We start from the raw sequence: 26,036 nt of genomic DNA, 5'->3' as shown, positions 1-26,036 counted from the left end.
GGGGCAGGCACAAGCTCCAGCCAAACCCTCGCTGGGATGTCACGGCCCTCAGGCTGCCATGATGGATGGAGCCAGCATCATCCCTGACCTCGGCGCGTGTCCAGGTGGCTCATCCCACCCTCTGCCCCCGAAATCGGTCATCTGCACCCCATACGGGTCCAGCCCCAGGCTGACAGGGTGGCACCCCCGTGTCACCCACAAATGCCTGGCTGGAAGGGGTGTTTCGAGCCACTGACTCTGAGCGATGGGGATGCTGCCGGGGCGTCGCAGGGAGGGTCAGGAGCCATCCCTCACGGGAACAGAGGAGCCATTTGTCCTCCCTGCCGGGGCTGGTTGTTTATCTGCAGCCGGAGCTGTTTACATCAGCGACTGGCCCCGATCTCCACCACGGACACACACACGCAGGGCCCCATTCCCGGTTGCACTCCCGGCTCCCCAGGTGCCGCCAAGGCTTTTCTGGGGAAGGAGGGGGGAGAGGGGATGGGTTGGGGCGTACGAGAGCCCTGGTGAAGGCTGAGTCATGGCCTCATCCTGCTCCACACCCAGCTGCCGTCCTGCCCCGCTGCTGACAGCGGTTCTCCCCCGCACAGGATCCATCCCAGGGAGTTGCTGAGCTCCTCTCCCTGCTTGCATCCATCCCCCAGCTCCACGGGATGTCCCTACTAGCCAAAGTGACACCCTAAGGGACAAGGAACCATTCCCTGGTGTTGCAGGGTGCAACGGGGCTCAAACACCCGTCATCTTCCTCGCTGCAGATGGAGGGAGACTGAGACAAGCACCTATAGGGCCAGCTAGGTGAACAGATGGGCAGGGGGCTGGACAAACAGACAGACCATTACCCACCAGACCTGCTGCAGCGTGCAAAACCCCATCATTTTATTGCCTGGCACCAGCCCCAATCCCCCAGGGGCAGCTGGGGGCTAACAGCCCCTGGGAGAGTCCCATGCTTGGAGGGGACACGAAGGGCCCTGCCTGCCGGGGAAGGAGCCCTCGCCTCCCGAAAGGAAGCAGCTCCTGCCAGGAATTCGAGGCATTACTCAGCTCCGCCGCCACGGATCAGCTGTTTGCCTGCACAGAGCCTGTTTTTCATTAGCAGCAGAGGTTTTAGCACCCTAAAGCTGCCTCCTCCATCCTGCCCGTGGCTCCGGGATGGCCTCTGAGAGCCTGATCCCTACCTGGGGGGATGAGATGCTGACGGCAGGTCAAGGGAGGCCGGTGGAGGTTTAGCCCTAATGAAACTTGGCCATGAGAGCTCCCTACAGCTGGATCCAGCCCTTTTCCATCATAGGGATGAATTTCAGGCAGCTCTTCGGAGGCATCACGGTGCTGGGGGAGCTGCCGGTGCAGGGTGTGCCAGTGCCACAGCACCTGCATGCTGCAAGACCACCTGTGCTGGGAGCCCGGTGCCCTGGCCAGGGGCCAAGTGGTTTGCTTTGGGCTGAAAATAGGATGTTTGGACCCACAGCAATGGCTGATGGTGATTAAGAGGAGTTTGGGGATGTTGCAAAAATCTCTCCAGCCACGCGCTTCTCCAGCCAAACTCTACACTTGGGAAGGGTCTGGAATCCACTCGTGTTTATTAAAAGCATCTTTCAGGCTCTGGGAAACCAAATAAATGTGTTAAAAACACCAATTCCAACCCCCCCATTTCCAGGAAGCCCCAGTCCAGCATCGTGAGAGGGGACATGGCAGGACCGAGTGCAACCGGCGTCGTGCCGGCATCTCCCCGGGCTGGCAAGCGCAGCCCACTCCCGCCGCTCCCACGCTCCCCGGTCAACGCTGATGCTAAATCCAGCCTTTCCCATCTCCCTCGCAGCTGGACGAGGTGCTCCTGCCTCCATCTCAGCAGCCTCAGCTTCCCTGCCAGGGGAAATTTCCCATCCTGACACCTTCACCCTTTTCCCCATCCTCTCCCCATTACGACCTCCATCCCCCTCCAGGAGCAGAGCCGAACAGCCCCCGGCCATGGGCTGAACCAACTCCAGCTGTTTGCATGTGATTGGAGGCTCCAATTTTGATGCTTTTGCTGCTTTTTCCAAGAAAACTAATGGTCCTTTCAGCAGGTGAACTGTTTCCCTGCTCAGCCAGGGAGCAAACACCCCATCCCGCCACGGGGAGCATCAGCCGTGCTGTGAATGCAAGGCAGGGGGTTGAGCAGCACTGGGAAGTGGGGTGCTTATGGAGGCATGCAGCAAAGCTGGTCAAAAATAGGGGTTTTCAGCAGTTTCGGGGGACTGCAGTTCATGTTTAAAGGAGGAGGTGCTTCGGAGTAGCCCGGAACTGCTTTCCTCCCAGCCGATAGTACCGCGTGTGCCCGGCAGCAGGGTTGTGCACCTACGCCAAGAGCATTGTATCATCCCCGGGACAGCACAAACAACCTTCAGCCACCACCAGAAAAACACAGGCTGATGCATCTTGGCATGTGCTGCTGCGCCTCCGCCCATCCTCCCGCCCGGCAGCCCTCCGGCCCGTGGGACCGCCGGCAAAAACGGCCCCTCGGCCCCTTTGAAACCCCATGGAGCAACACTCTGTCGCAACTGGGTGGGCGGAAACGGTGCTCGGCGAGGCCGAAGAGCACGAAACCATGATAGGGAACCTGCAAGGGTGCTTGTGGCCCCCGAGAGCAGGCGATGCTCAGGGGGAGCCTCTCGCCTGGACCCTCCATTTGGGTCATTTTCTGTGTCCTTGCACAGGGAGGATGCTGAGTGCCTTCGAATCACGGAGAAAGTCAGCAGCCTCCAGTGTGGCTCCTCCTACCCCAAGCAATGAGATGAACCGAAGATCCCCAAAGATCGAGGAAAGGCTTAAATTTAGAGGCTGAGATTAGCCAGGCAAGTCTCAGCTCAGCAAGGAAACCTGGGTGTGAGCTGTGGCCCATCTGTCCCTAGACCTGCTCCCAGCCATGGGGAAGGGGCTCCACACCACCCCCCCTCGCCCAGCGATACCACTGGGCCAGTCTGCTGCTGCCACCCCCCTCTTGGTGCTCATAATTAAATATAATCCAGTGGAATTTCATCCCGCGGCCACTGCTGTCGCATCTGGAGGCTGGTGTGGTCTGCTCATAGCCGTGCTTCATTTCTAAGCAACCACAAGAGTTTTCCATCCTCTTTTGATTAGCGTGCGGTTCCCGCCCCAGAGCCCTCAGCCAGTTTGCCCCGAGCAGGGCCAGCAGCCCCACGCTCAAGCCAAGGACCTTGGCTGTGATGTCCCCAGCAGTCCCCAAGCATCTCTGATCTGTGAAGATTCATGATGACCCCCTGGCATGGCTGTGCCATCACCCAGGGACAGAGCCTGGCTCCCAGCAGCTTGGCCGGGGAGGGTGGGGACATGGCGATGGGGACCTGCCTCCTGCGGACAAGCGATCCCACTTCCCAGAAAACAAACCCAGGATGGGAATTGGCAGCTGATCAAAGGGGAGCTGCCCCACGTCCTCCCAAGCCAAAGGCTGCACAGCCAAAATACCAGCCTGATGCCAGTGGCACTGCTCCATGGCCCAGTGACTGTCTCCAAGGAGGGGGGAGCTCCTGGGTGCCCCCATCACCTCTTCCTGGGGAGCACTCGGCTGCAGAGGACACTGTCACCCTGCCCATGCTCCCCAATGAGTGGGATAAACCCCCCCAGGAGCTACTAGCTCTCAGGTGCCGGCCACCCAGCAGGTCCCTTCTGCTGTCCCCATGTCCCCAAGCTCTCGCTGGGCCCCATCCCTGCTCATGGTGCTGCAGCAGCAGCGGCTCAGGCACATCTGGGGCTGATTTTCCGTGTAAAGCCACATTGGCCTCTGGGATGCAGAAGCCGCTCTGGGAAACCCCGCAGGGCCGGAGGAAACAGCCCCGGGGCTGGCTCAGGATGTGGTCGCTTGACCAGGAGGAAAGTGGAGCTGGAGGGGCAGTGGGGGAGCGCTGCTGGATGGGGGCAGAGGCAGGAGAAACCTCCCCCCACCGCTCGCCCAGACCCCGCCAAGAACAGTCTCGCCGTGGCCCTGGGGATGTGATTACGCCGAGCTGGAAGCACGTCCTGCTGCGAGCCCAGGCGCTCCATGACCTCATCACCACGTGCCTTCAATGAGGAAGGAAAAGAGGAAACTTATCTTTTCTTTAAGAATAACCTTTGCCTGAGATCTTCTTGGGGGAGAGAGTGTGACCTACGGCCAGCACCACTCACCCTTTCCACGACAGCGAGCAACACCCCAGGGTGATGGTGACACAACACCCCAGCTCACGCGCTGCTCCGGCTCCGCTCCTGCATCACCAGGCTGTGGGAACATCACTCCTGGCCATGATCCACCCCCAAAACCCACCTCCACCTTGTCCCAGGGGCACAGCCACCCCTCAGGGCCACCCTAGGCATTGGACAGGGTCATCACTGTGCACCCATGGGTGCTGCATCCGCCCCCCACCCATCGTACATCCTTGATGCACGTCAAGGCAAGCTTGAGCCTTTGCAGTGCAGCAGCAAGCGTTGAGCAACAAGGCCAGGGAAGTTGTGTCTGGGCTAATAAACACATCGAAACCGTTTGTGGTTTCCGCATGGGTCACATCCTCCCTCTTGCACCCCCATGGTCATGGGCCCGCAGGGCTCAGCTCATGGAGGGCAGAGCTGTATCGCTGCCCCAGCCCAGGGCTGATGCTGGAGCCACTGGCAGATGCAGGAAGGGAAATGCCAATTAAAAAGAAGGAAAAAAGATTAGTTACTTCCAGTGAGAGTGGCACAGAGCTGGGATGGAGCCCATCTGCATCCTCAGGGATGCCAAAATTACACCTGGCTGCAGCAGGGACTTGGGCAGGATTCGGAGCGGGGACACCTCAGTTACCGTGAGCTGATGGAAACATTGCAGAAAAGCAGGACATGAGCTGGGATCAGCTTCCCGGGGAAAACCCAAACCACTCAGAGCTGCTAATTCCTCCTGCCCAGCGCCAGGTCTCTTGGCTGGGAGGTCCTGGGGTGGTTTGGCTTCATTTCTGCCCTTCCCCTCGCAGATGAGGCTCGATGTCACTGCAAGGTACCTGACCCCTTGCTTCAGGGCAGGGGGGGAAAAAAAAAAACAAATCCCAGGAAACCAGAGCCATGGCTGCCCTGTGCCCCCCGGCATGGAAAAAATAAACTGGAGATGCTCAGGGGCTGAAATCCTTTTTTTTTTTGGGGGGGGTGAAGGGGAGCTGAGCAGCATGTGGGGTGCTTCCCTGTCCAGCCCCTGTCCTGGGGGAGACCTCACTTCACCCAGCCCCCCCAGACTGAGCATCCTGGGGTGCAGCTGAAACCTGAGTGTCAACCCCCTCCTGAAACACCCCACGAGCCACCTCGGCACCAGCCAGGAGCTGACAGTGGGTGATCCCAGGGACTCGGAGGGAGGGAGCACATGTCCCAGCCCCAGCTCAGGACCCCCCTGTACCACTGTGCTGCCCCCACTGTCCCTGCCCCCAAACCCACCTCCAGACCCCGGGGTGCTGCAAGGACAGACACAGCTGCCTCTGCCCTGTGCAATACCCACAGCCAGCCCCAAAGCCAGAGAACCCCCTTATTTTAGGGCAGGGGACATCAGCAGCAGGATCCTGCAGATTTAAGAAGAAATAAAGCTTAAGTCCTACCCACAAGAGTGCAAACAAACTGCTGGCTCCTCTTCATACAGTGCCTGGCACTAGGAGCAAGCAGGATCTGAGCTGCTGCTGTAACAGAGAGATGGACTGGGACTGGGAAGAGAACCCAAGAGCCTCCCTCCATCCCTCCAAAACCCTTTTACTGAGCCAGGAAGGCAAATTTATCCTCCCCAGTATCAGGACTAACTCTTGGCAGCTGGTTTCTCTCAGCTCCCAGGACTCACCTGGCCCAGTGCGGCTGCGCAGGATGTGACCGAGCAGCAGCCAAGCAGGTTTTTTTTTTTTCCCCTTGGAAAGGGAAAAGTGGATCTGGGTTTGTAGCAGGGCTGGGCAGGGGGATTTCCTGGGGCGAAGCACAGGAGCACGGCGGGGGGGTGAACTCAGCCTCCCCAGTGGCACCACGTCTTCCATCCCCTTCCCGTGGGCCGGGTGACAGGGCTGGTGCAGCAGGACCACCGCTGTCATGGGGCAGGATACGTCCCCTGGAGGGGCTGGGGTGGGGGGCTGGGTTTGGGGGTGTCTGGGTGGATGTTTTACATGATGGAGTCACAGCTCACCTCCCCCCACACCCCCAGGAAGCTGCTTTTGGGCCCTTTTCCCCCTCCCTGATCTTCACCCATCCCAGCCAGGCTCGGCTGCTGGGTTACACTTGACTGAAGGAGGGACAAGGGACCTGCCAGGGGACAAGGAACCTGCCCGCCATCGCGAGGAGGGACTCATCAAAACCACCCCAGGGAGGAAAACCACCAGGCACTCTCATTAATGGGGCACCCACATCTCCAGGGCACCCTTAGTAATGGGGCAGACACATTAATGGGGGACTGTCACCTCTGGGGTGCCACTGTCCCCAAAGCACCCTTATTAAATGGGGCACCCTCATCTCTGGGGCACTCTCACCTCCATGGCACCCTTAGTAATGGGGCACCCACTTTAACAGGGCACCAGCATATCTGGGACACCCTCATTAATGGGGCACCCACCATCTCAGAGCATTCTTATTAACTGGGCAGAGGCATTAAAGGGGGACCATCACCTCTGGGGTGCCCTTATCTTTTAATGGGGCACCCTCCTCACCAGAGCATCCTTGTTTCCATGGCACCCTTAGTAATGGGGCACCCACAGTAATAGGGTACCATAATCTCTGGGACACCCTCATCTCAAGGGCACCCTCATTTCAGGGCAGCAGCATCTCTGGGGCACCCTTATGAACTGGGCACCCTCATTAAGTGACACCCTCCCTCCCAAGGCACCCACCCCTTCCACTCCCACCCATGCCCTGTTTTGGCAGCCCCACGGGTGCTGCATCCCCCATGGGTGTTGGGGCTGGCACCCCGAAAGCAGCCGGAGCTGGGGAGCACCCGTCGCCTCTCTGCCCCTCAGCGCGTGAGCAGCTCCGGGCCTGGCTTTGTGCTTGCAGAGCCGGAAACCAGCTGCGGTTTGGAAAAAAAGAGGAAAATGTGAGTTTTCCTCCTCTATAGGAATGAGACTGGGGGAAGGAGAAGTGGCTCTGGGTCCTGGGCAGCCCCGGGGAGCCCCTGCTTTACTTTCCTCCCTGCGTATTTGAGGAAGGATTTTATTTAGCTGATATAGATGATAGTTGGGACACTTTTTATTCCGGTTTCCTCCCGGCAACAGTCCGAGATGAGTCAGAAATCCAAAATAAAGAAAAATAAATTTAAAAATAAAGGGAAGCAAAGGCGCAACGCCCACCCCTCTTGTAAATAATAAGGGTGCAGCTTGTGCCATTGCTGCCGGATGGAGCTGCGGAGGCTGGAGCCAGAGCAGGCACCCCAAGTGCTGGGTGGTGTCCCGGGCCAAATCCTGCAGGATTATGGGGTGGTGGCATCACTGCCTCAAGGCCGGGTTCTGCTGGGATGCGTTCCCTGCTCCATGCCCCTGCAGTCGGTGCATCAAGTATCGAGCACCGCTCCTCAGGCAGAAAAACCCCATGCCGGCCTTCAGCGCCGAGCAGGATTTTGGCAGGGTGATGGGTTTACTCAGGCTGGAAAGGAGCCGGCCCTTCCCAGGAGCAGGGGAGGAGATTTAACCCCTCCGGCCAGCTCTATCTTGCCTCACTGTGCCTGTACCGCAGCGCTGGCTGGGGACTGGAGGTGATACCAGCACCACTCCCCCCCCACCTCAGTGCGATGCAACCAGCTGCTTTCCATGCCCTTAAAATTTGGGGCTGAGCGGGTGGTCCACACGGGCATTTGAAAATAGCCAGCGTGGTTTGGCCAGACACACTGCCCGGCGCTGCCGTGGTGCTTCTCGTCCTGGCCACAGCCGCAAATCCCCACTGTCCCTCCAAGGGGTTTTGCCAAATATGACCCCAAAGTGGCGGGCAGGGACGGGGGTGGCTGCAGACCCCCCCAGTGCCTCCTCCACGGTTGGTTCTTGTACCAGCATCTGGGTAGCGTTGCTTGCCAGCTCTTACTTAACGAATGTTATCGAAACGACTTCTGGTTTGAGTGGTGCTGGTCCCGTGGGTTGAGCCGCACCGTCGAGCAATGCTGTTTACAGCCGAAAAAACCCCGCAACGGTCGTCGGCGCTGGGTTTTGGCAGGAGCATGGGGCTTACTCAGGCTGGAAAGGAGCCGACTCTTCCCAGGAGCAGAGCTTTAACCCCTCCAGCAAGCCAGGCTCCATCTCAAATGCATCTTCCTGAGCCCTTTTCTCTTGACGCAGGGTCACACTTGGGTGCTGGTGGGCGCGGAGCCCCGTGCTGTGCACCCCAGGGTGTCCCCCAAGGACCTGAAATCCCCATTTCTGCTCTTCTGAAAAGCAGCCGCCTCCTGCGTGCCGGGGCCGGGTGTATCTCGGTCCTCCCCAGAGGAACAAGATTGTGCTTGAAAATTAAAAACAAAAGGGGGAAAGTTATAAATAACCAAAGCAAATAACTGAGAAAAAGTAGCTGCAAGGGCGATGACGGGGACGGTGCCCTGTGGAGCATCCCCCCGCCGCGGAGCAGGGCTTTCCTCTCCCTCTGCCCCAGACTGCCCATGGCCCCAGGTCTTTGCCGTCTGCGTTCTTGATGTCTGGGTTTGCACCACCCTGAAAGCTAGAAGCATGCTGCTTTGTTATTTTATTTTATTTTATCTAAATGCAAGCTGACATTTTCAAGTAATTGCTTGATTTCAGCATCTGGAGCCAGAAGGTCCTTTGTTACGGGCTGGGGTGACTACGAGCTTGAACCATCCCGGCTGCTGCCCCAGGCTCAGCCCTTCTCCGTGGCCTCCTCCGCTGAGCATCCTGCGCTGCTGCTCCAGCCCTCACCTGGAGGGACTGAACCCCAGCTCCTCCACTGACACCTCCATCTGCCAGACCCTGAGATGGCTCAGAGATGCTCAGCTCCCTCCTGTCCCATAGATCAGCCTTGGCCAAGGTGTCTCCAACCAGACCAGTGCAGACCGGGAAGGTGTAAACCTGCAGGCACCAGCTCAGACCCACCACATCCCTCCAGGACCAGCTACATCCCCTGTGAGCGATGACACGGTTCAAGCTGTCACCCCAGGGAGATGCTGGACGCATCTCAGGAGGCATCTCCCAGCTTCATGGAACTTGGCCTTCAACTCTTGCCTGTCCCTTAAAAGCCACGTTGGAGGCTGAACTGAGCGCTAAGAGATGCTCAGGTGGCAAAAACCACCCACAGGGACTGCAGAGCCCCTTTGTCTTGCAGCTCCTCTCCCCAGCCCCGCTGGCTTCTCCAGCCCTTGCTCACAAGGGGCCCAGGGACTCGTAGGGATGAGCTAGTGTCAAAACCATCGATGAAATCACCATGTCCATCAGTGGCAAGGTCATCGGTCACCTTCCAAACCAGGAGAAAAAGACAGCAGCTTTCAGTTGGATTCATGCTGAAGAGGCTGCCTGGGGCTTGTAGACAGGAAAAGACCAGAGACTTGCCAAAAAAAGTGTCCAAGCCTTCAGGGATTTGGATACTCTTCTCTGCAAGGTTTCGCAGAGGAGTTTTAGGGCCCAATCAACCCTTTGCCAGCTGGCAAACAGTCTTGGATGCTCATGGCATCCAGGCACGCTTCCCTCCCGGTGTCCAGCAGAAGCTGCACTGGGCTGAATAAGAAGGGTGAGCCAATGGTTTCTCCTCCCCACCCAGCTTCCCATGGGAGCCGTAAGGAAGGTCAAACACTTTCCATTCCAATTATTTATCGATGGAATGACATTTTTTGGCAGGAACCAGTTGCCTTTCAGGGCGAAAAACAGCCATTTGTGTCCCAGTAAGCCCTGACTGTCGGTGTGGAAGCGGTGCTGGGGGACTTGGGGCACCCAGACTCCTGTCCTGTGTCTCCTGTATGATCTCCTGTATGACTGTGGGCAAGTGTGGGAGGTGCCACCTGATGGCAGGAGCAGGAGTTGGGATTTTACTTAAAACACCTCATAGTGCTCCTAATCCTGCTCCCATTGCCCCCACTCCAGCTCCTCACCCTTTCGCAACCATCTTTTACCCAACTCCCACCCCCGAGGGTAGGAAGGACCCAAGGCACAACACTGGGGACACATCCGATGACATGTAAAGAGGAACCCACCCCACCCCATGCCCTGGGAACCTCCTGCTGTGGGATTTCCCCACCCAACTCACGCCACATCTCCCACCGCCCCACGCAGACAACGTCTAGGTGCCCTTTCACAATTTCCTCCGAAGCTTCTCCATCAAGCGAGACAGCATGAACCCGTGCTCAGCAGCACGCTCCTCGCCTGTTCCCTGCCGGGGACCTCACGGGTCGCTCCCAAATCAATCCCACTGCCCACGAGGTCTCTTTGAGCATTGACTCAGCAGCACATCACCTCGGGAAGGGAACCACTCGCCACAACCCATTGCGGCATCGCCCGCTCGCAGCCTTTTTTGGCTGCGCTCTCCGCACACCGACCAGCTCAGCATCATGTGCTGCCATCACCCATGTGTCGCCTCATTCACCGCCTTCATCACCCTCCCTGGAAAGATGCTGGTGAAAATGTGTTTTCCCTGGAAACACGGTCGGTTGTACTGCTTGACCTTGTCCTCCTCCTCATCGTGGCCTCAGGCTCAATATCTAAAGGCAAATCTCCCAGCCAGGATGTATTGGTCAATAGTGATGGGTTTGGGTCACTGACCAGCTCTGACTGCTCTGTCCAGGAGAGAAACTCAGCTCATTTTCTTCAAGGGAAGAGTTGGGGCTCCTGGGTTTTGCTGAGCTCCTTTTGCTGCCGTGCTGAGACCCAGTGTGGTCCCTCAGCCTCCCAGGATGAGAAATTTGGTGGCTGAGCTCTGATCACCCCTGAATTTGTGGGATTTTTAGGGATGGAAGAAAGTTCTAAGGATCAGATCCTGCTGCTGGAGAGGGGGCTGCTCTGGCAGAGCACATTGGGAAGCTTTCAGGTTAGGTTCACCCCTGTTTTGGGCAGCAATGATGAGGAGGGAAGGGGTGGGAGCAGGATGGATGAGCAGGACCAGGGCAATGGAGACACCAGCTCTTCCCATGGGGGAATTCATCCTAAATGTCAATACCAGAGCAGAATAAACCCCTTTCCAAGCTCTCCCTGGGCTCGCTGGGGTCTCCAGGCTGCTCAGGCTTCCCCGCGCTCTGGACATCCCCATCCTGGAGAGGGACACGCCCAGGGGTAGGGATGATTTTGGAGGTCTAACCACCCTAACCCATCTCTCTGCCCTCTTCCACCCCAAGTTGCGTCTCTCAGATGGTGCTTACCCCGGCACCCAGCCTTCCCCCAGCACACCCAGAGCATGGGAAGCACCTCAAAAGCCTCCAGGAACTTGCAGCAGCTCAGCCACTCCCGAACTGGCTGTAACCTGCTCATTTGCATGCCCTCATCACCTCTAATTAAACCCATATGTTGCCAATGCCCTTTCAGCCCCCACCATCTCTGGAAATTCCCGGGCTGTGGCTGGGCTGTGCTGCCAGGATGAGAGACAGCAAAGCAGGACGGGTCCCACATATACCAGGGTGACCCCGGGAGCACCGGGTTTCCCCTCTTTGCCCCAAAAGCAAGATGCTTTTTTGTGGATGTGTAGCCAAAACCATGGGGCCAGCTGCTTCTCTGGAGGTAAAAAAGGCTTTTTATGTGGCCATATGTGCCTTCACAGAGCTCCAGCCCTGTCTGTGGACAAAGATAATGGCTCAGGATTTGGGGGAACCCAAGTGATTCTGCAGCACATGCAGCTCCCTGGCTGCTCTTTTCCATTTTAGCCTCTTTGAAGCAAAAAAACTGATGGTGTGAAGGTCACTGGTCTCCAGCCAGGTCACAGAATCATCAAGGCTGGAAAAGACCTTGAAAATCATCTAGTCCAACCATTAAGCTAACACTCAGCCAGGAGCTGCAGCCGTGTGTGTCCCCAGCTGAGCTGGGCACGGGTGTCTACCACCCTTGTAACCCCCCCAGTGCATCACCCACTAGCCAGCACCTTCTCCAGCACCCTCCAGATATAAGAAAGGGAAAAAAAATCAGCAGCAGATTAAAAAGCAGAGGAGGATGGTGCTGCTTTCAGGGTGTTTCTTCTGGAAAGCCTTTGAGGACATCATCAGAGGGATTTTGGAAAGCTAAAGATTTCTTCCTGTTCCTCAGAAGAGATGGGATTCTCTGGGGAAAGGCAGAGCAACAAGGACCAGGATGGCCCATGGCCACAGAGCTCATGGTACCAGGCTCGGGGCTGGGAACCCAAGGGGTGTCCCGAGGATATTCCTGGGGAAGTGAGGTGGCAGCATCATGCCAGTACCTCTGGGGATCACAGAATCATCTCGGTTGGAAAAGCCCTTGAAGCTCCTCCAGCCCAACCATGACCCTCACCCTGACCGTTCCCAACTCCCCCAGATCCCTCAGCGCTGGCTCAGCCCGACTCTTCAACCCCTCCAGGGATCCCGGGGACTCCCCCTGCCCTGGGCAGCCCATTCCAACGCCCAACAGCCCCTTCTGCACAGAAATCCTTCCTCAGAGCCAGCCTGACCCTGCCCTGGGCAGCTTGAGGCCATTCCCTCGGGGCCTGGCGCTGGGGCCTTGGCTCCAGAGACTCATCCCCCCTCTCTGCCCCCTCCTGGCAGGGAGTTGCAGAGGGCCAGGAGGTCTCCCCTCAGCCTCCTCCAGACTGAACCCCCCCAGTTCCCCCAGCCGCTCCCCAGCAGACCTGTGCTCCAGACCCTGCCCCAGCTCCGTTGCCCTTCTCTGGCCACGCTCGAGTCATTCAATGGCCTTTTTGGGGTGAGGGGCCCAAAACTGAACCCACTCATCGAGGGGCGGCCTCACCAGTGCCCAGCACAGGGCTCAGATCCCTTCCCTGTCCCTGCTGGCCACACTGGCTCCTGCTGGCTCCTGTTTAGCCGGGTATCGATCAACCCCCCCAGGTCCCTCTCTGACTGTCAAATGGTGGTGGAGGAAGAGACGAAGCCCCCAGCGAGCCCACAACAAAGGGACACAGAGGGTGACCAGGACCCGGCAGTGGCTCTGGGTGCCACACTGGCTCCGTGATGCCCTCCTGCAGTGGCCGTGCCAGGCGGTTGCCTGAACCCCTTGGCAAGATGCGACCAGGGTGATGCAGGAGCATCCTCCGGGCACCCACCTGGGGCTCCCCCTGCTCTGACTCCACACCTACTGGTTCAGGGCAGAGGGGTTAAAACCACGGGCAGGGAGGGGACACGGTGCACTGGGGTGGCCATGGACTGGGGACAGACTGAGCAGGGTGCAGGGAGACAGGGTGACAGCAGGGCTTCACTGAACATCCCTCCATCTGCCCCCCACGTGTCACCCCAAAACAGCTCCAGGCCTGGCTGCCATGACAGCTGGGACATCGGCTTGTCACCATCACCACTAAGGACACCCCGTGGGGGGCAGGGCTTGTGGATTTGGGCATCACCGAGAGGGACATCCCGACCCTGGGGGCTGTGCCGTGCCATTCCTCCGGCCCAGGGAGAACGATGAGACACAATTTCCCAGCCCCCAAGGGGTTAAACCATCCCCACGCATCCCCAAAATGACGGGGAGCCGCTGGTCCCCAGCAATTAGGCGGCAGGTCCTGGGTACACCGCGGTCCGCCCCACACTTCGCCTCGGTGACGTGGGGACGGATCCAGGCTGGCCGGTGGTTTGTGCCGCTGGCCGGCACCCAGCAGCCGGGAGCCACAGCTGCTTTCCGGCACCGCGGCCCCGGTGGCACCTGGCTGGGAGCGATGTGTCACCGGTTCATTCCAGGAATTGGCGGCCCCACAGTCCCCCTCTGCCTGGGCACCCCCAAATCTGCACCCACCCCGCGCTGTCCCCAGCGTGGGGACAGGGTGGGTGACTGGTGGCTGTGGCCCCAAGGCTGTGTTGGTGTCCCCCCACCCAGGAGCTTTACAGGGCACAAAAGGGGGTGCAGGATGGGGCCATTTTTCTCCCCAGAATACCTGTGTTTTGAGGTCAACTCACGGATTCGGCACATTTTGACGCTGGGGGTTTCCAAACCTGAAATGGCAAATGGCTGCGGTGTCACCCCGGGCTGGAGGGGTGGGCGAAGCCTCCGAGCCCCTTCCCGGCTCTTCCCAAGGGGGTTGGTGGCCCCTGGGTTCTTCCTGAGAGGGCACAGCCTGGCTGGGGCTGCGCAGGGAGATGGTGCCTCCAGCTGGAAATCAAGGGGAAGAAAAAAATTTTTTTTTTAATAATATTTCTGCAGCCGGTGCTATTCCCAGCTTAACCAGTGGAGTGACTGGGAGGAGCTGGGAAGGGGCAGGACGAGCATCCTGTCCCTGCAGAGGGGTGGGCCATGGTTCTCCCCGTGCTGTGGGTGCTGCTGGAGGGGGGGTCAAGCCCACCCCAGACCCACGAGTGCCATAAAGAGCCGGGGAAGGAGCCGGATTCCTCCAGCCTGACGCAGCCTCCGAGCCACGGCCAAGCCCGGAGGGGCAACGGAATGCGACTGGGGAAACTGAGGCACGGCCGAGCTTGCAGCGGCGCTGGGGGTATCGGGGTGCCTTGGTTCAGCCCTTGGGATGTGGCTGGGGTGCAGGGGGAGCTTGGGGGTGGTCGGAGACACCCCAGGGTGCACAATTTGGGGCCAAGCCAGTGCCACCAGCATCCCCAGGTAACGAGTGGCCCGTGGGGTTTGTTGTCCTCGGCACGGGGACCTGGCTTCCTCCTCACAGCTCGTCACCCCTCTGAGGCCACCCCGGTGCTGGGGACGGTCACCGGGAAGGGACCCAGGTATCCGGGAGCTCTGGGCAGAGCCAGAAATGCTGTGGCACCCCAGTTCCCTGCTCACACGGCTCCCAGTCAGGGGTGCTGGGTGGACTGGGTCCCCGCAGGGTGCTGGGGAGGGGTGCTGTGGTGGTGCTGCACCCCAGTGTAGCCCAGCACTGGCTGGCTGGTGGCACTGGGTGAACTGGGGAGCAGCACAGGGACAAGCACCCTTCAGCCAGCCAGCACCCACAATCCTAAACAGATCCCAAATGCCATTTAAATCCCTGACAGAGCAGGACAGGTCCCTCGGGGGGGGGGGTGTGGTGGTGGTGGTTAGGGGAGGAATTTTGGCCCATATCCCCAAATGCCCCCCCCCACTTTTCTCCCCAAACCTCTCCCCAAGCCCCCCCTCAAGGCAGGGTGCCCAGTCCCTAAGGAAGAGGGGGGAGGGGGCCTGTGTCAGGGGACCCCCCTCCCTCCAATTCCCTTCCACAGCAGTATATCTACTGGGGGGGGGTGCTCAGCTGTTGGGGGGCTGTAACCCCCAAACCTCCCACAGGGACTGTGACACCACAGAGCAGATGGCTGCTTGTGCCCCACCTCGAGAAGTGTCACCCAAAGGTCCCCCAGCGCCAGGGACCCCGGTGGGGTCGGCGCTGCCAGTAGTTCCTGGGGTGGCACCGGGCACGTCGGGGACCTGTATTGGGGGGGGCTGCGCATCTAGGGGGAGGGGGGGGTACACATCTGGGGACACGGGCGACGTGGGGACGTGCTGCCCTCCGGTGGCCGCAGGTGGGACTGCACCCCGCCCCTCCCTGAAATGGGGAAACTGAGGCACGACCCCAACCCCTACACCCGCTCCCTGGGGGCCATTCCCAGACACTCCCCCCCCCACCCTGTCACTTTGTCCCCTCGGTTCTGCTCGTACCTGTCCACTGATGGTCCCTGAACACCCAAAGGGGTGTCACTGCCTGCTCCGCGTGACGCTCTCGGGTACGAGGTCCTGGAGTCGGTGGGGCCGGTTTGGCCCAAAAACATGGAAAAAAAAATGGAGAGAGAGGGTCAGCCCGGATGTGACAGCTTGGGGGGCCATGGGGGGCACAGATGGGACCCCACACAGCCAGTGATGCCCTTAGGGACATAGTGGCTACAGCCCACCCACCCCATCACCCCTCTCAAGCTGCACCAGGACCTGCCCAGAAAAGCCAAAAAACTCAAAAATGAACCCAAAAGCCACCTCACTGTGCCAGGGGAGGAGGGCCAGCAGGTCCCCCCGCTCCCACGGACACGACACTCAGTGTCCCCTGGCTCGGGGCGGGGGACACACAGACTGGGGCTGGCGCTCTCCCCGATGATCCTGGGGGTGCCCAGGGGCGGCTCCTGCAGCGGGGACCCTGCGGGATGGAGCAGGGCTGGGCACCCGGGGGCGGGGGTGCCCCCGCGGCGCTGGGGACGGTGACCCTGCTGTCCCCAGCCTTACCCAAGGTCACGCCGGATCTGGGCCCTTCCTTGGCACAAACCACCCGGGAAGTTTTCCCCGAGTTTCGGGGCGAGCCCGGGGTTACCCGCTGGGCACGGGCACAGAGGTCTGTGGGAGAGAGGGTTGGGTGCTGCCATGTGGGACGTCACCGAGGCTCAGCCCCAGGGAGGGGGGGGTGTGGGTGTGGGTGTCAAGTTGGCCTTGGGGTGGGGGCACCCTGTCCTCTCCAGGCTGCAGCCCACCTGGGTGCCCTGAGGGGAGGGCAGGGTGGGCACCCCAGGGTGAACGGTGGGGGCTGTGCCAGGTGGTTGTGTGTCCCCCCCCCAACCCCGCCTTGAAGCAGACGCCATCGGGCAAAGAGCAGGCGGGTGCGGTGACGACGTCAAGGCCTTGCCCCCACCCGTGCCACCTTCCACTGCGCGCTCCCAGCCTGGGCGGCCGAGCCAGCGGCACTGGGATTGGGGTGAGTGGGGGCACCCCGGAACAGGGACCCCCACTTAGTGACATGTTGGGGGAGGGGGGGTTGGCTCTGGCTGCTGGGTGAACCCCGCGGGGCTAGGATGGGGCAGGATGGCTGGGGGTGGGTGGGCAGGGGGGTCCTGCTGGGAACCGGGGTGATGTCACCGTTCTGGGGGGCCCCTGGTGTTTGGGGACACACCGGGGGTGACACAGGGACCGTGTCCAGCCCAGAACCCCGTAGCAGCATCGAGCTGCCCTCACTGCCCCCAACAAGATGGGAGACCTCTTCGGCCACTGGAGCAACCCCCCACCCCGGTGAGTACCCTGGGGACCCCCCCGAGGGCTCCCCGAGAGGGGACCACGCCACAGGGCACGACGGTCAGTCCGTCCGTTTGTCCATCCAGGAACGAATACGACGACAGCTCCGTGCTCCAACGGGCCAACAGCTTCGCCCGCCCCAGCGGAAAAAGCATCTACAGTGAGTGAGGGCTGCACCCCAAAACCCTCCTCTGCTCCCACCCCCCAGCCTGTCCCCGTCCCCTGACCCCGCGTGTCCCCGCAGACCAGCGCAAGGACTACGGCCAGACCCTGCTCAAGCCCCAAAGCGATTTCCAGCACCACGTTGAGGTAAGAGACCCCCCCCCAACAACCCGCAAGCACCTTGCTAAGGTGCCCCGCTCCGGTTGGGGTGGTCACCGGGCACCCGGTGCCCCCCGGTGCTGTGTGTCTCCCCCCCCCAGCACCTGCTGACAATGCGCCTGGAGAGGGACGTCCGCAGCACCCAGGACTGCCTGGAGCGCCTCAAGGTGCTGGAGGCTCAGGGACGGGTCTGGGGGCAGGATCTCATCCTGCAAGTCAAGGACCAGGAAGTGGTGCTGAGGGATGTGGAGAGCAAGGTAACACACCGCCCCCCCCAGGGCCAGGGCACCCCCAAAACCTGGTGCTTCCCAGCCACGGCACCCAGCTTTGCCATGGCACACACTGTGGACCCAGCACCCCCATAAATCTGGTGTTCCCCCAGCTGTGGCACCCCCTGCAGCTCTGGCACCCCCATAACTCTGGGATCCCCCCCCCCCAAATGGCCCTTGACCCCACCCTTGGCCCTGACACCCACTCCAGCCAAGGCACCCCACGAATCCTGGTACCCCCCTTCACCCCAGCTTGCACATCAGCCTTCCAACACCCCCCCCAGCCCTGGCACCCCCCCTGCACCCCCAACCCTAGCACCCACCTTGGCCTTGACACCCATCCTGGACCCAACCACCCCCCAAATCCAGTATTCCCCCACCTACGACACCCCCATAACCTGAGTACCCCCACACCTCCTTGGCACTGGCACCAACCACCACCCTTGCACCCCTATAACACTGGCACCCCCATAACCATGTCACCCCCCAACCCCTGCACCCCTACAAACCTGGCACCCACAACCCTACCCCACACCACTCCCCCCGAGACTCAGCACCCCAAAAAACCTGATACTCCCCTCACTGTGCCACCCCACCACCCCCCTTAACCCTTACACCCCCACAACCCTACAAGCCCCCCACGCCCCAGCACCCCTCTACCCTTAGCATCCCCTTAACCCTTTACCAGCCATTCTGGGGGGGCTGAGCACCCCTTTTTTCCCTCCCCCCGGCCAGGAGGAGCTGGACGCTTACCCGCTGGGCAGCGTGCAGGGGTGCTCGGCCGTGCTGGACGTCGGCGGCTACAACTCGGTGTTGACCATCAGCGTCCAGGAGCTGAGCCCCCCGGGGACCAGCGTCCTGCTCTTCCAGTGCGAGCATCTGGGGGTGAGCCCTGGGGGTGGGGGGCTGGATGGGGGGTGGGCAGCACCCCGGGATGGGGGGGTTGATGGTGCTGGGTCTGTCCCAGGCAGAGATGCTGAAGAGCAGCCTGGAGAAGCTGCTGAAGCAGTGGAAGGAGGAGCAGAGGAGTCAGTACAGGCAGAGGTAAGGGCGTGCATGGACTGGACCCCCAAGTCTGCCCCCCCCTCCCCCAAGTTGTGGTGGGTCTGTGGGGGGAGGATAAGCCCACGCTGCCCCCACGTCCCCCAAAGAGACCCTCTTTGTGGGCACAGACCCCCTTCTGCCTGCTTTCCTCTTCCCTCTTGACAGAGATCCCCCCTCACCCTCCTGGGCAGTGGACCCCCCCTTTTACCCCAGTACCCCAGCTCCTGGCTCAGCCCCCCTCCTACCCCACACCCATGGGCACAGACTCCCATAGCCCACCATTGGGCTCAGCCCCCTTCCCACCTCGCCCCCCCAGACAGACACCCCCCCCTGCCCCGTACCTGAGCCGCAGGCTCAGCCCCTGCCCCATCCCTCCTTGCCCAGGAGCAGCCTGGACATGCCACCGGGCCCGGCCCCCCCGTACACGCAGAGTCTCTACACGGCCCCGGAGCAGTGGGCAGAGATCCCCGAACCCGACTTCCACACACACCCCCAGCGGGGGCTGCCCTCCTCGCACTACGGTGAGTCTCGGGTGGGGTTTGGACCAGCACCAGGGTGGCCAGCAGGGACAGGGAAGGGATCTGAGCCCTGTGCTGGGCACTGGTGAGGCCGCCCCTCGCTGAGTGGGTTCAGTTCTGGGCCCCTCACCCCAAAAAGGCCATTGAATGACTCGAGCGTGGCCAGAGAAGGGCAACGGAGCTGGGGCAGGGTCTGGAGCACAGGTCTGCTGGGGAGCGGCTGGGGGAACTGGGGGGTTCAGTCTGGAGAAGAGGAGGCTGAGGGGAGACCTCCTGGCCCTCTGCAACTCCCTGCCAGGAGGGGGCAGAGAGGGGGGATGAGTCTCTGGAGCCAAGGCCCCAGCGCCAGGCCCCGAGGGAATGGCCTCAAGCTGCCCAGGGCAGGGTCAGGCTGGCTCTGAGGAAGGATTTCTGTGCAGAAGGGGCTGTTGGGCGTTGGAATGGGCTGCCCAGGGCAGGGGGGAGTCCCCGGGATCCCTGGAGGGGTTGAAGAGTCGGGCTGAGCCAGCGCTGAGGGATCTGGGGGAGCTGGGAACGGTCAGGGTGAGGGTCATGGTTGGGCTGGAGGAGCTGCAAGGGCTTTTCCAACCCAGATGATTCTGGGATTCTGTGCCTCAGTTTCCACAACAGCAGGGGGTTGGAGTGGGGTGATGGGCAGCAGAGTTGGGACCCCCCCTCTTCTGTCACCAGGCCTGCAGGACACCCAGCAGACACCATGGACCAACCCCCCAAGCCAGGTCACATCCAGCGTGGACCGAGATGTTGTAAGTCCCACCCCACATCCCCCCCACCTCAGACAGGGACACCCCAGCCCTCCCCACCAGCACCCACCGGGTCCCATCCTGCTCCTGCAGGATGTCCTCAACCATGTGCTGAACGACTTGGACCTCTTCGTGGTCCAGCTGAAGACAGCCTTGGGCTTGGCCAACACCACCAACCAGAAGAAGAAGAAGAAGAATAAAGGTGGTGAGGGAGGGCTGTGTCCCAGGAGAGGGGCTGGCAAGGGTCCGGGGGGGCACATCCTGGTGCCAGCCCCCCGTCTCTGCCCCCCCAGCGCTGCCCTCCAAGGACGAGTACACAGACTTTTTCCAGAAGGTGAAATACGCCTTCAACCTCGTGGTAGGTCCTGTTGGGCTGGATGTGACCCCAGTGCTCATGGGCACCCCCGGCATGTCCCTTCCTGCTCCACTGCTGGGTTGGGGGGCTGCGTGGGGATGGGGGGGCTGCGTGGGGACACCCTTTCCCCCTTTCACACAGGGAAGGACCCACCGGCACGTGCGGGAGCCAGATCCCTCCGAGCTGCTGCATCTCATCTTCACAGCCCTCTCCTTCGTGAGTGCCCCCCAAAACAGGTCCCAACCTCTCACCCAGGGGTGAGCAGCAGCTCTTCCCCCCTCCCCACCCCCCCTCCGCCCGAGGGGTTGCAGAGGCGGGGGGGTGAGGGCACAGGTATGGGGGTTGCTGCTCCATCACCACCACCGGCAGGTCCTGGACCACTGCCCCAGCCCCAGCCTGGCGCCGGCGGTGGAGGCCCCGCTGCTGGTGCCGGAGGCGGTGGAGCTGCTGGAGAGGACCCTGCACCAGGATGACTACGGCACCTGGAAGAGCCTGGGCATCGCCTGGAACAAGACCAGGTGGGGCCCAGCCCCCCACATCGAGTTGGGGGGGGGGGGGGGAGGGTGTTCAGCGACACCCCCACCCCCCCACCTTGGCTTTCTCCTGCCCATCGCAGGGCAGAGTACCCCAACGGCGAGCTGGTGCCCGGCTACATCCCCATCTTCTCAGACGGGTGGCTGCCCCCCCCCATGGAGCAGGGACAGCCGGGGGGGGCTCAGCATCTCCCACCGCCTGCCTCAGTTTCCTCAACTCGCTCTCAACACTCGCCCTTCTCTCTGCTCCCCGCGCAGTCGCCGGTCACCGGCCGGAGGGACAATCCTGGCCAAGTGTAAGTGCTGCCCCGCAGATGATGAGGGCGGGGGGGGGCAGGATCCAGCCCCTGGCTGAGTGCTTCCCCCCCCTCCAAAAAAACAATCTCCAGGGCCCCCTTCCCTGCCCAGGGGCTGGTCCGAGCCCTGTACGAGTTTCAGGGCAGGAACCCGCAGGAGCTGAGCATCAGGATGGGGGACACGCTGCAGGTAGAAAGCTCCTGGGGAGGATGGACTGGGGAACCCACCCTGCCCTGGTCCTGGAAAGGGGGTGACAGCAGGGTGCTGCCCCCCCACCCTCCCCTTTTGTCACCACACCCCTCAGGTCCTGGACCAGCGGAGAAAGTGGTGGCTGGTGCAGGACAACCGGGGGGAGAAGGGCTACGTCCCCAGTAACATCCTGGAGCCCCTGGGGCAGGGGGATGGGGAGGGACACAGCGCCAGCCAGGTGGGTGTCCCCTCTCCCGCCCCCTCCCTGCATCCCCCTGCCAGGAGGGGGTGTCAGGGGGCCACCCTGCTGTTCCCTTCCTCTTATGCCCCGCTCCAGGACACCCCCCCTAAACTACACCCCAACTCCTCGCCGGCAGAGGTGACAGCCTGGCTGAAGGACAAGGGCTTCTCGCGGATGTAGGTGAACCCCTGAGCCCCCCCCCCCATACCCCCCCTGAGCCGTGTGGCTTCATTTGAGGCGGGGGGGGGGGTGCCCTGCTCACCCCCGTCTGTCCCTCCGCAGCACCGTGCGGTGCCTGGGGGTGCTGAGCGGGCACCAGTTGCTGCAGATGAGCCCCGAGGAGCTCCGAGCCGTCTGCCCCGAGGAGTGGCGGCGAGTCCTCTTCAAGCTCTCCTCCGCCAGGACGTCCCTGGGGGTGAGGGACCCCCCCCCGGCCCTCCACAGCCCCCTCCCCACCCTGGGGTCCCCCCACTCCCCCCCAACTGCTTCTCCCTTTCCCTTCTCTGCAGCTGGGTCCCAGGGATTGAGCCACCATGTCCCCAACTGTCCCCACCACACCCCTCCCAGGATGGAGCACCCCCAGGCACTGCAGGAATGGGGGGGGGGGGGGAACCCCACACCCCCCATCCCGCCTGGACCCCCCAAAATGGTGAGCTACACCGTGGGAGTAAGGGGACACGTCCCCCCTCAAAGCCACTACTGCCACAAGCCGGTGCTGGAGGGCTCTTGGGGACCCCCCCACCCCAGGAGATGCGCTACCAGATCCCCCTCCCACCCCCGGCAGGGAAGTGAGGGGTGGGCAGCCCACCCCCCCATCCCCCCCCGAGGGGGACCGGGCACGGTGGAATGTGTGTGCACCCCACAAAATGTAAAGCGACGGCTGTGGAAAATAAAGAGTGACGAGTAAAGGGTCTGTGGGGACATCACCCCCCCCCTCCTCCTGTGTCACCAGTGGGGCCATCCCGGGGGGGCAGGGAGGGGACAGGGAAGGGGACTCGGGGTGCCACACCCCCCCCCAGCAGCACCCAAGGGACACCTCAGGGTCCCCATTGTGGGCACACACACCACACACCCACCTCGTGCCGTGCCCCCAGCCCGGGCTCTGCACTGCGGGGGAGTCGCAGGGCACCAAGCCCCCCCCCTGCCCCCCCAACTTCATCAGCGCTGCCTCATTAGTGGGCAGGAATGAGCTAATGAGAAGGGGGGAGGGGCAGAGCTCCTTCCCCAGGGGAGCGAGGAGAGGGGGGCTGAGCTTGTGCCCCCCCAAACCCCATCCAAGCCAAGGCTGGGGGGGGGGGAGCTGAGGCAGCAGAGATGCCCCCACCCACCCCACGCCCACCCCGCAGCGCTCAGTGAGGGGGCTCCGGGTGCCACATCTAAATCACTTTATTGTGTCAGGGGGGGCCTCACGCCAGCGGTGCCCACCCCACCCCACAATGGAGGGTGCTGGGGGGGTGAGGTCAGGACCCCCCCTGCCCCCCCCCCTACTCCTTCTTGTTGCCCCACTTGGCCATCTTGTTGTTGATGGGCATCTTGAGGAAGCGGCTGGACTTCATGTAGGCAGCCACCTTCTCCAGGGCCTGCGGGGAGGGGGGGGGCAAGGGCGGGGGGGTCACAAACCTGTACCCCTCACCTCAGGGAGGGCAATGCCCGGGGCGGGGGGGTGTCCCAGCTCACCCCAAAACGATCCATGAAGTCCTTGAGGTTCTTGAAGGGCTCCAGGCACTTGGGCTCGAAGATGCGGTTCTGCTCCAGCACGTCGAACATGAGGAAGTCCACGAAGGTGAGCTGGAGGGGGGCGGGGGGGGACAGGGACACCCCGTGAGGACCAGCAGGGGGACAAACCCCCTCCCCAGCCCCCCCTGCCCCCCTCAGGGGTCCTGGCGGTACCTTCTCCCCCACAAACCACTTTCTGTCCCCCAAGAAGTTGGAGAAGAGCTTCAGCTTGCCCGGCAGCTGCTCCAGGTAGCCCGGCTTGAGCTTCTCCTGCAGGAGGGAGGGGTGGAGGGGTGAGGCTGAGCGCCCCCCCCAACCCCAAGTGGGGTCCCCAACACTGACACAAGCCCGGGAGGGGAAGGGCCGCCCCCCCCGCGCAGGGGACACTCACGAAGTCGGGGTTGTAGCAGACCATCACCAGGCTCATGCGGAAATCCATGATCTGGTTCTCCAGCATGTCCACGCGCAGGATCTCCTCCTCCGTCTCACCACCTGCGGGGGGGCAGCGCTGGGGGGTGTCCCCCAGCCCAGCCTAACCCCAGCCCAGCCTAACCCCAACCCGACTCGAAGCCCAACCCTAAACTCAAATAACTCCAAGCCCAAACTTAACCCCAACAAAACCCCAACCCAACTCCAGGATCAAACCTAACTCTATTCTAAGACCAAGACTAAAGAACTCCAACCCCGAGCTCAAGCCCAAGCCCAAATCCAAGTCCAACCCAACTCCAACCCCAAATCTAAGCCCAACCCCAACCCAACTCCAAGCCCAACTCCAACCCCAAATCTAAACCCAACCCAAATCCACATCCAACCCCAACTCCAATCCCAAACTCAACCCAAACCCAACCCCAGCTCCAAGTCCAAATCCAGTTCCAACCCCAAATCCAAGCCCAACCCCAGCTCCAAGCCTAACCCCAAGTCCAACTCCAACCCCAAATTCACGTCCAACCCCAAGCTCAACCCAACCCCGAATTCACATCCAACCCCAACTCCAACACCAAGCCCAACCCCAAGCTCAACCCCAAGGCCAAGCCCAAGCTCAACCCCAAGGCCAAGCCCAACCCCAACTCCAACTCCAAGCCCAACCCCAAGCTCAACCCCAAGGTCAAGCCCAACCCCAACTCCAAGCCCAACCCCAAGCTCAACCCCAAGGTCAAGCCCAACCCCAACTCCAAGCCCAACCCCAAGCTCAACCCCAAGGTCAAGCCCAACCCCACGCAAGCCCAAGCCCCACCCCCACACTCACACATCTTGTGCTTGCGGGCGATGTAGCGCATGATGGCGTTGCTCTGCGTGAGCTTGGTGGTGCCATCAATGAAGTAAGGGAGCTGGAGGGGACACAAGGCGTGGGGCCACCAGGGCTCGGGGCCACCAGGACACACAACCCCCCCATAACCCCCCCCCGGCTCCAGGCCACCTACATTGGGGAAGTCCAGCCCCAGCTTCTCCTTCTCGTTGATCCATTGGCTCTTGTCGTAGTCGGGAGCTGGAAGGAGCGGGGGGGGGGGGGGGGGGCGGTGTGACACCATATCCCCCCCCCTAAAAAACAGAGAGCTTGAAGGGGTCATGGGGACCCCCCCGGCCCCCCCCTTACCTTCCCCGCAGCTGTACAGCTTGTCCTCGTAGGGGGTCTCGGTGTACTCCAGGAGCAGGCGGATGGCGTGGGCGAGCTGGGGGGGGACACTGGGATCAGTAACCCCCAAAATGGGGAAACTGAGGCACGCAGGAGGGCGAGCCCCGCCCCCACCTCCAGTCCCGTCCCCCCCCAGCCCCCCCAACTCTCTGGGTGTCCCCAAAAGCAACGCACCCCCCCCTCCCAGAAATGCACGGGGACGCCCCCCGCAGCCCCCCTAAAAGACATGAGGGACCCCCCCGCTGCCCCCCTCCCCTAAACCAGGGGGTACTCCATGCAGGGGGGGGGAACAGGCCGCTGCACACACACACCCCACACCCCCCCAAGGAGAAGGCCCCCCCGGCCGGGCGCAGCCCCCCGCCCCGCTCACGCCGCGGATGTCCCAGTAGCCCAACACCGCCATGGCCGCGCGCGCCGATCGCTGGGGCCCCCCCGGCCGCGTGACAGCCCCCCCCGGCGGCCTCGCCCCGCCCCTTCCTCGGGGGCGGGGCTTCATCGGGGGGGGCGTCTTAAAGGGACACGGGCCGGGATGCGGCTGCAGAACAGGGGTAGCATCCCCCCCCCCCCCCCCCCAAGCATCCTGGGTGGGGTTACGGGGCTCCCCTGTTTGCATTGGGGTGCTCCTTATTCTGGGGGGGGTCTACGACACACACCCCCCTCAAAGGGGGTCCCCCTTATCCTGGGGGGTCATGGAAATTCCCCCCCTCCTCCCCAAGGTACGTGAGGATCCCCCCCCCCCCCGTTTTTGGGGAGCACGGACACCCCCCCTAGTCTGGATGGGAACCCTCGTATGCTGGAGGGGGCACGGGACCCCCCCTTAAAACCCCTCCCAGATGCACGTGGCCCCCCCCCTCCCCCTTATCCTGAGGGGCATGCCCCTCCCCTTGGACCCCCCAGTGTGCCTTGGGGGCTCTGCACCACCCCCCACTGCACGGGGGGGTCCCCCTCACCCAGACTGCATGGGTGACCCCCCCCCTTATCCTTCAGGGGGACACCCCCCCCAGCGTACCTTGGGGTTCCCTAGTCCTGGGAAGGGCATGGGCCCCCCCTTGACCCCCCAGTCTGCAGGGAAGGGGGGGCATGAGGCCTCATTTGCACCCCCCAAGATGTATGTGGTCCCCTTTATCTTCGGGGGGGGGGTAAATCCTGCCTTGCAGCC

General features: G+C 61.9%; 2 protein-coding genes across 2 annotated transcripts; one reads left to right on the top strand and one right to left on the bottom strand.

Moving 5' to 3' along the window:
* Window positions 1-16,956: 16,956 nt before the first annotated feature.
* EPS8L3 (EPS8 signaling adaptor L3) lies at window positions 16,957-22,055 on the top strand. Its single transcript, XM_074925822.1, is given in 19 exon segments — window positions 16,957-16,997; window positions 17,087-17,160; window positions 17,245-17,309; window positions 17,423-17,578; window positions 18,326-18,475; window positions 18,558-18,634; window positions 19,019-19,196; window positions 19,796-19,825; window positions 19,827-19,916; window positions 20,007-20,115; window positions 20,207-20,271; window positions 20,410-20,484; window positions 20,638-20,786; window positions 20,885-21,097; window positions 21,191-21,287; window positions 21,403-21,531; window positions 21,625-21,704; window positions 21,811-21,943; window positions 22,038-22,055. Coding segments are annotated over 19 exon segments (1,929 nt in total).
* Window positions 22,056-22,903: 848 nt separating this feature from the next.
* Window positions 22,904-25,369, bottom strand: LOC141969539 (glutathione S-transferase Mu 1-like). The gene is made up of 7 exons (XM_074925432.1): window positions 25,248-25,369; window positions 24,839-24,914; window positions 24,666-24,730; window positions 24,491-24,572; window positions 23,636-23,736; window positions 23,419-23,514; window positions 22,904-23,108 (listed from the first exon to the last, which is right to left on the bottom strand). The coding sequence occupies exons 1-7, from the start codon at window positions 25,278-25,280 to the stop codon at window positions 23,013-23,015; spliced, it is 549 nt and encodes a 182-aa protein (XP_074781533.1). The 5' UTR covers window positions 25,281-25,369; the 3' UTR covers window positions 22,904-23,012.
* Window positions 25,370-26,036: the final 667 nt, after the last annotated feature.

This window comes from Athene noctua, chromosome 23, assembly GCF_965140245.1.
Source record: "Athene noctua chromosome 23, bAthNoc1.hap1.1, whole genome shotgun sequence".
NCBI lineage: Eukaryota > Metazoa > Chordata > Aves > Strigiformes > Strigidae > Athene > Athene noctua.
This window is presented reverse-complemented; position numbering and strand designations above follow the sequence as displayed.

What these genes read in the sequence shown, in the direction of transcription:
- LOC141969539 (XM_074925432.1), bottom strand. Translation starts at nt 25,280, where the DNA reads ATGGCGGTGTTGGGCTACTGGGACATCCGCGGC. An exon ending in TCTGCTACAACCCCGACTTC is followed by an intron (nt 23,515 to 23,635) that starts GTGAGTGTCCCC and finishes TCCCTCCTGCAG; the next exon opens with GAGAAGCTCAAGCCGGGCTA. An exon ending in AGTGGTTTGTGGGGGAGAAG is followed by an intron (nt 23,109 to 23,418) that starts GTACCGCCAGGA and finishes CCCTCCCCGCAG; the next exon opens with GCCCTGGAGAAGGTGGCTGC.